General features: G+C 44.4%; 1 protein-coding gene across 10 annotated transcripts in view; it reads left to right on the forward strand.

The window, feature by feature from the left end:
* The window catches only part of LOC125457503 (nicotinamide/nicotinic acid mononucleotide adenylyltransferase 3), a 78,721-nt gene that overhangs the window by 25,286 nt on the left and 40,919 nt on the right, over positions 1 to 12,516 (forward strand). For all 10 annotated transcript variants that reach the window (XR_009446648.1, XR_007248652.2, XM_048541773.2 and 7 more), the window contains one exon: positions 7,617 to 7,800. Coding sequence is in view for 8 of the 10 variants with exons in the window: in XM_048541773.2 (XP_048397730.1) it covers positions 7,617 to 7,800 (184 nt within the window). In the remaining 2 variants the exon portion in view is untranslated. The remainder of the gene's footprint in view (positions 1 to 7,616; positions 7,801 to 12,516) is intronic.

The following is a 12,516-nucleotide window of genomic DNA, read 5'->3' on the forward strand; positions in this document are numbered from 1 at the left end:
AACCACACATCAACGAATACCAGTCACGGTTGGACATAGAGCAGTTTTTCCGCCGTCTTCGCCTCCATGCCTACTTCTTCAACCGGGAACCCAACCCTCCTTCCACTGACCCCTTCACCCGCTTCCAACACAAGTCCTCCTCCTGGACACCACCCCCAGGCCTCCTACCCTCCCTCGACCTCTTCATCTCCAACTGCCGTCGAGACATTAACCGCCTCAACCTCTCCACCCCTCTCACCCACTCCAACCTCTCTCCCGCAGAACGGGCAGCCCTCCGCTCGCTCCGCTCCAACCCCAACCTCACCATCAAACCCGCAGACAAGGGTGGCGCAGTGGTAGTATGGCGCACTGACCGCTACATCGCCGAGGCCAGACGCCAACTCTCCGACACCACCTCCTACCGCCTCCTCGATCATGACCCCACACCCGAGCACCAAACCATCATCTCCAACACCATTCACGACCTCATCACCACAGGGGACCTCCAACCCACAGCCTCCAACCTCATTGTTCCCCAATCCCGCACGGCCCGTTTCTATCTCCTTCCCAAAATCCACAAACCTGCCTGCCCTGGTCGACCCATCGTCTCAGCCTGCTCCTGCCCCACCGAACTCATCTCCACCTATCTGGACTCCATTTTCTCCCCTTTGGTCCAGGAACTCCCCACCTACGTCCGTGACACCACCCACGCCCTCCACCTCCTCCAGGACTTCCAATTCCCTGGCCCCCAACACCTCATATTCACCATGGACGTCCAGTCCCAGTACACCTGCATTCCGCATGGAGATGGCCTCAAGGCCCTCCGCTTCTTCCTATCCTGCAGGCCCGACCAGTCCCCCTCCACCGACACTCTCATCCGCCTAGCTGAACTCGTCCTCACACTCAACAACTTCTCTTTTGACTCCTCCCACTTCTACAGACTAAGGGGGTGGCCATGGGCACCCGCATGGGCCCCAGCTATGCCTGCCTCTTTGTACGTTACGTGGAACAGTCCCTCTTCCGCACCTACACAGGCCCCAAACCCCACCTCTTCCTCCAGTACATTGATGACTGTATCGGCGCCGCCTCTTGCTCCCCAGAGGAGCTCGAACAGTTCATCCACTTCACCAACATCTTCCACCCCAACCTTCAGTTCACCTGGGCCATCTCCAGCACATCCCTCACCTTCCTGGACCTCTCAGTCTCCATCTCAGGCAACCAGCTTGTAACTGATGTCCATTTCAAGCCCACCGACTCCCACAGCTACCTAGAATACTCCTCCTCCCACCCACCCTCCTGCAAAAATTCCATCCCCTATTGCCAATTCCTCCGCCTCCGCCGCATCTGCTCCCACGATAAGACATTCCACTCCCGCACATCCCAGATGTCCAAGTTCTTTAAGGACCGCAACTTTCCTCCCACAGTGATCGAGAACGCCCTTGACCGCGTCTCCCGTATTTCCCGCAACACATCCATCACACCCCGCCCCCGCCACAACCGCCCCAAGAGGACCCCCTCGTTCTCACACACCACCCCACCAACCTCCGGATACAACGCATTATCCTCCGACACTTCCGCCATTTACAATCCGACCCCACCACCCAAGACATTTTTCCATCCCCTCCCCTGTCAGCTTTCCGGAGAGACCACTCTCTCTGTGACTCCCTTGTTCGCTCCACACTGCCCTCCAACCCCACCACACCCGGCACCTTCCCTTGCAACCGCAGGAAATGTTACACCTGTCCCCACACCTCCTCCCTCACCCCCATCCCAGGCCCCAAGATGACATTCCACATTAAGCAGAGGTTCACCTGCACATCTGCCAATGTGGTATACTGCATCCACTGTACCCGGTGCGGCTTCCTCTACATTGGGGAAACCAAGCGGAGGCTTGGGGACCGCTTTGCAGAACACCTCCGCTCAGTTCGCAACAAACAACTGCACCTCCCAGTCGCAAACCATTTCCACTCCCCCTCCCATTCTCTGGATGACATGTCCATCATGGGCCTCCTGCAGTGCCACAATGATGCCACCCGAAGGTTTCAGGAACAGCAACTCATATTCCGCCTGGGAACCCTGCAGCCATATGGTATCAATGTGGACTTCACCAGTTTCAAAATCTCCCCTTCCCCTACTGCATCCCTAAACCAGCCCAGTTCGTCCCCTCCCCCCACTGCACCACACAACCAGCCCAGCTCTTCCCCCCCCACCCACTGCATCCCAAAACCAGTCCAACCTGTCTCTGCCTCCCTAACCAGTTGTTCCTCTCACCCATCCCTTCCTCCCACCCCAAGCCGCACCCCCAGCTACCTACTAACCTCATCCCACCTCCTTGACCTGTCCGTCTTCCCTGGACTGACCTATCCCCTCCCTACCTCCCCACCTACACTCTCTCCACCTATCTTCTTTACTCTCCATCTTCGGTCCGCCTCCCCCTCTCTCCCGATTTATTCCAGTTCCCTCTCCCCATCCCCCTCTCTGATGAAGGGTCTAGACCCGAAACGTCAGCTTTTGTGCTCCTGAGATGCTGCTTGGCCTGCTGTGTTCATCTAGCCTCACATTTTATTATCTTGGAATTCTCCAGCATCTGCAGTTCCCATTATCTCTAACACATTCTTGAGTTGTGCTTTGCAACAGTTGTACTGAGACCAAACTTTTGTTTGAGGCGAAGTGCCATCTGCTGCATATGCATATACTCTGTGACCTTGATAAGCAACAGTGTCAAAGGCCAAGCTGGTGTATAGAACATTTACTAATGAAAATCCAGTCTGTGGAAAGTGGCAGATGGGGAGATGGAAGGAAGGCAAAAGCATGTGGTTCCAGATAACTTGGCATCAGTGCTTAATTTCAAGATTGCAAGCATATCAAAAATATAACTGAAACCAAGAAGCTGGCAGTGTATAGCCTATATACCAGCTGCCCTGTTACTGACTTCACAACCAGGGACAAGTTGTTGCTGTACTGGTTTGATTGTTGTGCTGGCAAAGTTGCCGGTGGGCATCCCACTCCTGGCTGAGAAAGAAGGTTGCACAACTTAGTATGAAAGATTTTGAGAAAGGTAGTGAGTGACTGGGTCGCTGGAAAAAATGCTACAACTATTCAGTAACCATCAGGCTTCCTCCAACATTCAAACTTGTGGCAACGATCTGAGCTTCCTTGAAATTGACAATGATGTACCTCGTGAGTTAAGAAAAAAATGATACAGGATTAACCCTCGTCTCAAATTGCATCAGCATTTAATAAAGTCAACTGACTTTCCTCAACAGTGCATTCACCAATATGCTTGCAGAGCATACTTCAGCATAAGCTATAAAGCATATTTATTGTAATTTATACAAAATTATACAAGGTGACATAAACCAGTGGATAAAGAACAGTTGTTAGTTAATTTCCACCAGTACTTCAAGAAGTGTTTGATTTCACGGGAGCTTTAAATTGACGTTCTTCATTTTAAATGATTTCTGTGCAGCAGCATTTGACCCCATAAGACCAGATTTCTGATGCCACCTGGTCTGCGATAGCCCAGCTAAGATGTTGGTGGTGAGACCCTCAACTCACCACAGTGATAATTGCTTCTCAGCAGTTTAACCCTGTGAGGAACATTAAGTTAAGCTGCTTTAAAGCAAGGCATTCCCCTCTCTCCCAGGAGGAAGTTTCACTTGAGAGAGGTGAATGTCAGCTGACACTTCTGTCATCATAGCAGTGTTGGGCAGGAATGGTGGTCACTGCTGGGATTACGGATATTATTGGGGTTACTGGGGGTTAAAGCTTCTTGCAGCTACCCTTTTGACTACACACTCAGACTACTCTTCATTGGCCCTTGAATTATTTCAGTTACTTCAAGAGCAGCTTGTTCCTGCTTACTAAGTAGAATTAAATGGAGCCGGCAATGGGATGTCCTACACCCCACATGTTACATGTTCACAGATTTCCCAGCTCACCGTGATACAGAAATTGGATTTTATTACAATAAACTTCAAGAGGGTGTAGACAGGTTGATGCATAGTGATGCATAAAATTTGGTGCGACAGATTATGAAGTCATAAATGTTGGAAAGAAGAACAAGGGGAGGCAATACAAATAATGTATCTAGTTCTATCAGGGGCACAGGGACTTGAAGTGGATGTGCTTAACCCAGTAACGTTGGCAGGGCAGATTGAAAAAGTGGTTAATAAAACATGCAATATCTTGAGCTGAGTAAATAGAAGTATTCGGGCCTGGATTTTCAGTTGAGGAGACTGCAGACCTTTTATAAATGATTGTTGGAATCCAATACTGGATTCCTGCCCCATTTCCCTGGTGATGTTTCCCAGCCCTAAGCATTTCCCAGGTAGTTTTAATGGATTATCTTAGGCAGTCCAGGTAATCCTGGTAGATGGGCACAACATTTCACTCAATGAGAATGGAAGGCAGAGCGCAATCAAACATATTTTTATTATTGCAAACACCCAAACACCAAATAACATTCAACACCAACAAATCAAAATTACACAATTAACTAACCACATAAAAGGAAGAAGTTCAGTGGCACAGCAAAGAGTTGAAGTCTGACTCCCAGGCTATTAATTCTACTTCAGGTGTGTTTAGCAATCCAGAAGCAAATTGTAACGCTTTTAAACTTTCCTTTTCTGTGGAGTTCCTTTTAAAACATTTTTACATATCACTGAACACACATTCTGCCACAAATCTGTGCTCTCTGGCAGTGCTTTCTAATGTAATTTTTTTTTCAAATTACCTTACAAATATTCCTTTATATGATTCAGGATGGTAATGGTTAATTCCAAAGAGCAAACACTAATTTCTGAAGAAGGGCCCTGACTTGAAATGTCAACTTTCCTGTGCCTTTGATGCTTCCTGGCCTGCTATGTTCCTCCAGCTCCACACTGTGTTGTCTCTGACTCCAATGTCTGCAGTTTTTGCTATCTCTGACTAATTAAGGGTTAGTTGGGTGAGAATTGATTTGGATAAATAAGGTGAGCTGTTGGGATGTGCTTATGTAACAAACTAAAATGAAACTTTCACAGCAGATTTGATTTTACGTTTAAATACTGTTATCTTGTAGTATGTGGCAACTACATCACAGTTAACTATTTACACCCCTAGACTCCTGATAACTGCAGCATGTAATCCCCAAACAAGATTCTAACCATCCCACCACCCTAAATCCCCACCCCTTGGTGATCCTAACCTGATTTTCCCCCCTCCCCCAGTCTTCCTGTTAGATCTCAACCACCCAGCTAGGACTGAACATCCGAACTTTCCCCTGATGCCTGCAACTTTTCTGGACCCCAATAACTCTCTCTTCTGCTCCCCCTCCCCCTCCCCCTCACCTGCAACATTGGTTATTGCCAGTTTTGATCAAACACTACCAGAAAATCCAGTGCAACCTGGCAGAAGGCCCTGATCCTAGACTGCAGTATGAGTTGGATCAGCTAACAGAATGCTGGATGCTTTGTGGTCTAACCACTTACATTTTCATCAAAGAAGAAAATGCTGAGCAGGTGACTGAATAGCTATAACCCATAAGAGGCAGGCAGAACTGGAACTGTCAGATGATCATATTTCTGTTGGTGTTAGATTTTTTTAAAAAAAGGCATGTGGAGAAACAGCTTAATATCTATAACTTTAAATCTGTTTATTTCTTAGAGCAACTGTTCTGTATTTCTAGCATCTTTCGATTATTTTTGTTTCACACTTCAAGCATGAAGGTAGCTTTCTCTTTTTGTTTATACCAACCACAAACAGCCTCAACCTTTTTTTCTGCAATGCAGCACTGAAGATGTGTCCCATGCGGAAGATTGTTCTTACAAACGTGTCGAACAATAAAGCCTTAGAACGTGAAATTTGCTGAGCTACTGAACTTCTTCCTTTTATTTGGTGTTTGGTTGTTTGCAGTGATAAAAATGTGCTTGATTGTGCTCTGCTCTCCATTCTCAATGAGTGAAATGTTGTCCACTACTGTAGCTATCTACCAGGAAAGGAGCCATTTTGTGATATATCTATGACAATCTGTTGTCTGAATGATATGGAATGAATATGTCAGTCTTTCCCAAGTTCTATACTGGTGTGAAGCCATTTTAATGCCTTTGACTTCATGTGACTCTGGGTGGAAATTTGGGGGTTACAAGTTGTTGAGTGCGATGAGTTTCTGGGGACAGAAAGAGATCCTTTAGTGAGCCATGAGACAGAGGAAGGAAGGCTTCCATTGTAGCAACAGATGTGAAAGGCCCTGTCTTCCCTCTTTAACCTCCTCATCTTTCCCTCCTTTGATCCCCTCATCAAAATTCAGTTTCTCCAAAAACAGAACAGATGCCTGTCCTTTCAAAGGGTTAATGCAGTGGTGAATGGGTGTGTAGTGAATTCGGCAGTGCCCGCCAATCAAAGATAAACATGTACTAACTTAAAGGGCTCCTGCAACTGTCAGAACTCAGCCTGGAGCTGGTGACCCCAAAATCTCGTCTAGTCCCAGAGTGTGGGAAGCCCTGAAATGCAGCATGTAGGATATTCTTAGAAGATGTCCTATTTGCTGTTAATGAAGAAAATCATTTTCCTAGCTGGCATTTACAGGATGGTGAATATGAACACTGTCCGTATTATTGTTGAACCTTCTATTTGTACTTTGAATTGAAAAGTCAATGTGTTTGAAATGGATAGATTTGTACGTCTTTGCATCTCTTATTCATTTAGATGCACGTTCTTATAAGGATATACTGCTTGTTGTTAGGAAATCAAGAGCACTTTTGAGGCAGGTTTTTAAAGTTATCTGTTTGTTTTAATGTTGCTGTTGGAGCCCTGCTATCTGTGAAGCTGTGTTTGCAGTGGTGGCGTGTCTTTAAGCTCATCCATATTATTGGTGCGAATGTGGAGTGGCAGTAGTGAGGGCAGTGATCACACAGTCACACATGTGGAACTGGAAATAGAACAACATTTGCCTAGTCATTCAGTTGTTCTGCTCATCGAAATTGTATCAGATGGAAGCACCCAGACCTGGTGGGTGAGATCACAAGTCACATATTGAAGCAAAGCTCGTAGTCAGTGGTGACGGCATGACGTTCACTGCTGACCCTCCGCTTTCCCACAGACTTAGTAGGCTTTATATTGTGGGTTTTCCCCTGTTCTGAATGAGTTTCAGTCTGGTGATGTCTGTCCAGAACCGAGTAAGTCATCACAACCAAAACATCCACGGCAATATCTAATTCTCCTAGTCACATCTCCGATATATCAAAAAGCTGCAGTCTTTTCTACACCATTACTGAAGTGTAATTTTCTTGCTAAGCTGTGCAGGGTGTGTAGTAGTACAGAAGCCTAAAAAACACCATATAGTTCTCGTTCTGTTCTTAATGGTGTATATGTGTACTGCCCTGTAGAAACAGAAAGGGTCATGCACGGTAAAGAAGGGACCAAACACAGTCATTCAGTTTTCAAGAGAACATTGTGTTCTTCGAATGCGCTAAGTTTTTGGAAAGTAAACATGTTTTCTCATTCTCACAGTGACCGAGATGGATAGAGATAATATGACTGAAAACCTATCTCATCATATAGTACATTCACACAGTTATTCAACTGAAAGTCAGCTGGTGCTGAATGTTGGGGGTGGATTCACATTGGAGCTGAAATTCAACAGTTTGTTTTTACAGGACTGTATAAAGTTATCAAGGGCATCATTTCCCCAGTTAATGACAAATATGGCAAAAAAGGATTGGTGGCAGCAAAGCACCGTGTTGCAATGGTTCAGCGTGCCCTGGAGACGTCAGACTGGATTACTCAGGACCCATGGGAGAGTCAGCAAGAACAATGGGTGGAGACTGTAACGGTACTGAGGTAAAACGCTCTTCATTTCTCTAATACAAGCAAAATGCTTTTCCTACCTTAAAACCTGTTTGAGATCTGCGGTGTGCTTTCATTTTAGAAGCTGAGTTACTCATTAATCCACAGCAAAATAGATTAGCAAAATGATGGACCACAGAGATCTCTGAGAGTGGCAGCCGTGTTTCCCAAACACAAACACTTTAATTGAATTTGTTAATAACTGCAGAATAATTAGTCAGTTCACTTTCCAGGCTATGTTTGGCTGCCCAAGATGACTTTGTGTATTATAAATTGCGACATACTCTAATTGCGATGAGGAGGAAAAAGAGCACAAAAAACAGATTGAAATTTGTTTTGGAGATATCAGCATAATATTGATTCTTAATTCTGAAGATATGAGAAGGAGCAGAAGCCACCAGGATATCCGAGTAGCAATTGGCAATGTTTGCTCTTACTGTGTCTAGCTATACCTTTATACCTAAGCAATTTCCTCCAGGCTAACAACTCTTTAAATACCAGCAACACTCTAATTCTACCTTCTTCAGCATCTACAATTTTAATTATATCATACCTTCTGTTACGTTCTGAAGAAGGATAATTGGATCTGAAACATGGTTTTCCAATAGCTTTGCTCGTAATTGCTCTTTGATGTACCAGGCTATCTACTGCAAATTATTTTTTCTGATATTTTTCTATTTCTTTTTCAGTACTCACCCTTGTACATTACATATTGTCCAAGCATTTTCCTATGGAATGGTTTTCATTGAGGCATGAAATGATGTACGGTGCAGAGGGAGAGGGCATTTAGCCCATCATGTCTGTGATGGTTGTGTAAAGCATCTCTAGCCTAATTCCGGCTGCCATATTCTAGTAAAGCTTTCAGTGAAAACAATGTTCTAACCATCCCCTTTGTTCTTTTAAGTATTTTGAGCTTGTTCCTGTTATTGCTCATTCCCAAGGTAGTGGAAGCAATCATCACTATTTATCCTCTCGTTAAGCTTTTCCAATATTGCAAATCTTTCTCAGATTCCATCTTCAACCTCCCACGTACCACTGACAAAGCTTTAATATTGATGATTCCTGCATAATCTCTTGTTATTGTATAATCTTCACAAATCTTTTCATTGCTCCAATATTTTTCCGGTTATAGAACACTAGAACTGCAAACTATGCTCCCACTTGTGGTTTGTTAGACATCTGACACAAATTCAAACTTACTTATGCTTTTATATTCATTGCTCTTGATGTAACAACTGCTAAAAAGTCTTATCAGGTTGGCTGGCATCTGTAGGGAGAAGCAAAGTATTTCAAGCTGACTGACATGCACCTCTTCACTTGTAGGTGTGTGTTGAATAAGTGCAAGTTTATGAAGGATGGGAGACCAGGCATAGAGCATGAAACAGCCAAATAGATGAGGGTTTTGGTAGCACATGAACAGAGGTAGTGGTGGGCACGGGGATTTAGACAATCGTACAGAAATTACCAACTTTGGAACCAATCTGGTTCACTCTCCAGCCAGATACCAGGAAGAGGATATATTGATGATTTGGAAGTATAAACCTCAGAATATTGAATTTGAGCATTTCTTTCTTCCAGGTTACTTTCTTTTCATTCATAGAATGTGGCCATAGCTGTCTGGCAGTATTGAATTCCCATTTCTATTTTCCCAGGAACAATTAAGAGTCAACCACATTGCTGTGGGTCTGGAGTTACACTTTGGCTAGACCAGGCAGAATTCCTAAAGGACATGAGTGAACCAGATGGGTTTTTAGGACTATTGACTGTAGGCACATGTTTACTATTAGACCAACTCCTTATTCCAAATTTTATTAAATTTATATTTCACCATCTGCAAGGGTGGAATTCAAACCCATGTCCCCAGAATTTTGGCCTGGGTTCTGGATTAACCACTAGGCTACTGCCACTACACAATAGTTGGCAGAGCATCTTTGCACTACTGAAGCATAATTAAGCTCTGATGACTGTAATAGTGTAACTCTTACTGAAAGTAAGGTGAGGTTAGAATGACAGCCCTTAAATGGAAGCCTGCACTTGACCAAGTGTGGCATAAAGGAGCCCAAAAAAAACTGTAATCGATGGGTATCAGAGGCAAACTCTCTGCTGATTGGGGTCATACCTGGCGTGGTTGTTGGAGGTCAGTCATCTCAGCTCCAGGATATGTCTGCAGGAGACCCTCAGAGTAGTGTCTGAGGCCCAACTATCTTCAACTGCTTCATCAATGACCTTCACTCCATCATAAGGTCAGAAGTGGGCCAATGATTGCACAGCACCATTCATGACTCTTCAAATATTGAGGCAATTCATGTTCAAATGCAACAAGATCTGGACAATATTCAGACTTGGGCTGGCAAGTTGTCATTCGCACCACACAAATGCCAGGGTATGACCATCAGCTATAAGAGACAATCTAACCACTACCCCTTGACATTCAATGGTGTTATCATGACTGAATCCCCACTATCAACATCCTGGGTGATGCCATTGACCAGAAACTCAATTGAACTCACTACAAAGGCACTGGCTACAAGAACAAGTTAAAGACTAGGAATACTGTGGCAAGTAACTCACCTCCTGACTCCCAAAAGCCTGTGCGTTATATACAGTGCTCAAATCAGGAGTGTGATGGAATACTCCGCACTTCCCTGAATGGGTGCAGTTCCAACAGCACTCAAGAAGCTTGATACCATCCAGGACAAAGCAACCCGAATGATTGGCACCACATCCACAAGTATGCACTCCCTCCATGACCAACACCCAAGTTGCAGCAGTCTGTACTACCGACAGGCTACACCGCAGAAATTCACTAAATGTTCTCAGACAGCACCTTCCAAACCTACGGCCACTTCTATCCAAAAAGACAAGGGCAGCAGTTATGTGGGAGCAACACACCTTCAAGCTCCCCTCCAAGCCACTCACTATCCTGACTTGGAAATATATCACTGTTCCTTCACTGTCACTGGGTCAAAATCCTGGAATTTCCTCCCTAATGGCATTGTGGGTCAACCCACAGCAGGCAGAGTGCAGCAGTTCAAGAGGGCAGCTCACTACCATTTCCTCAAGGGTGACTTTGGGACAGGCAGTAAATGCTGGTGTGCCATTGATACCCACATTCCTGAAATGAGTTTTGATGGAGTGTGTATATGACAATGAGGAGAGAACATCACCATGCTTGGCTGGATGCTCTGCATGATTGAACAGCCAACAAATTTTAATATTTAGACTGAGTGACATGGAAACAACCATTTGGGCAAGATATTTGAGTGCCACTGCTATTCTTGGGGAAGTAATAAGCATTACTAATTTCCATGAGAGTGTTGTAGGAGGAAAATGTTATGATTTATATTTGCAATCCCATCCTTGTTCCCCATTTCAACATTTCCTAGATCACAGTCTGTAACCACACGTCAGAAGATGCACAGTAAAAATCTTTGCACTATTTGTCTTCAGCTTTTACGTTCTTTCCTGTGAGACAAAGTCAAACTTCAGATCACTGTTTCTGAGGAATTAGGTACTGATTGTCAATTGGATGTCCAGAGGTTGTCGAAGGTGATACACAAATGCAGACCTTTCCCTTCTCTCAACACAGAAGATTCCATCAGTAACTCATCACTTAAACCAGACAACGAATTAGTGATAAAAAGACTTCTGCACTCCATGATTCATTGCAATGACACAGTTCTTCAAGGGCACTTCAAGCTGTGATTGATACTTAAGAGTTTCTTTTTGAAAGGGGCAAAATTAATTACATTTAAGAATTTTCAGGATGAACAGTAGTGAGCATGATTGTCATAATAAATTCTCACAACTCTGCATCAAAACTCTATGTACTGAGATGGAACAGAGCTCTGGCCTTTGCAGCATTGCTTTAAAAAATAGACTTGACTATTATCAGTACAGAGCAATTCTTCCGTAGTAAATGATCATTTCCAGCATTGGCTGCTGCTATCGTATGTATGTTGACTGTTGTGATACACTTGCAGATACCATGAATCACATACGGCTTGCTGGATAAAAATGGTGTACAGGTTGGAGCTAAAATTCAACACTGCAGCCCTCATACTATCAAAATGTTTGATGCTTTGCTTGTCGACTTTCTGGCTATTAGGTAACGTCCTGATAAGCTTAGTAAACTCATTTTTCCAAATGCTGATACCAGTTCAGCCTTTAGATTGGAATCCTGCCCTTTGAGCAAGCTGATAAATGCAATGCACGTGCCCCGTGATTATATTGTCGAAGCTGCTTTTGTCATTTGAATGGGCACGCTGGACCTGCAGAACCAATTTCTGATCCAAATCCAAATTAAATTTTTTATTTGGTTCAGGGGTTCAAAGCATTGCTGAATTAGCGCTAAGCAGAAAAGCTCCTGGGCAGGCTTTTTGCAGTTACCCTGACACACTGAGCAATTCAAACAAGTAGTGACAGGAGCATTGTGACTGAGGGTGTAAATAATCAATCTTGTGCAGCATTGAGATACCCATTGGATTCTTTGCTCCAGTATTGCAGTGAGGAGACTAGTTTCTCTCCAGGAAATCTATTTGAGCCAGAAGGAAATGCAGTTCGCTTCACAGTTGACCAAAGGTCTAAATCAAAAAGTGGCTTTGTTCGACTTGTAGCACTCTCTGCAAACCAGAATGTTTTCATGAGAGATTGACTCAAAGCACTTTGAGGAAATAACTAACATCGAAGCTGTGAATCAGCTAAAATGCG

Source organism: Stegostoma tigrinum, chromosome 14 (genome assembly GCF_030684315.1).
Source record: "Stegostoma tigrinum isolate sSteTig4 chromosome 14, sSteTig4.hap1, whole genome shotgun sequence".
In the NCBI taxonomy this organism is placed as follows: domain Eukaryota; kingdom Metazoa; phylum Chordata; class Chondrichthyes; order Orectolobiformes; family Stegostomatidae; genus Stegostoma; species Stegostoma tigrinum.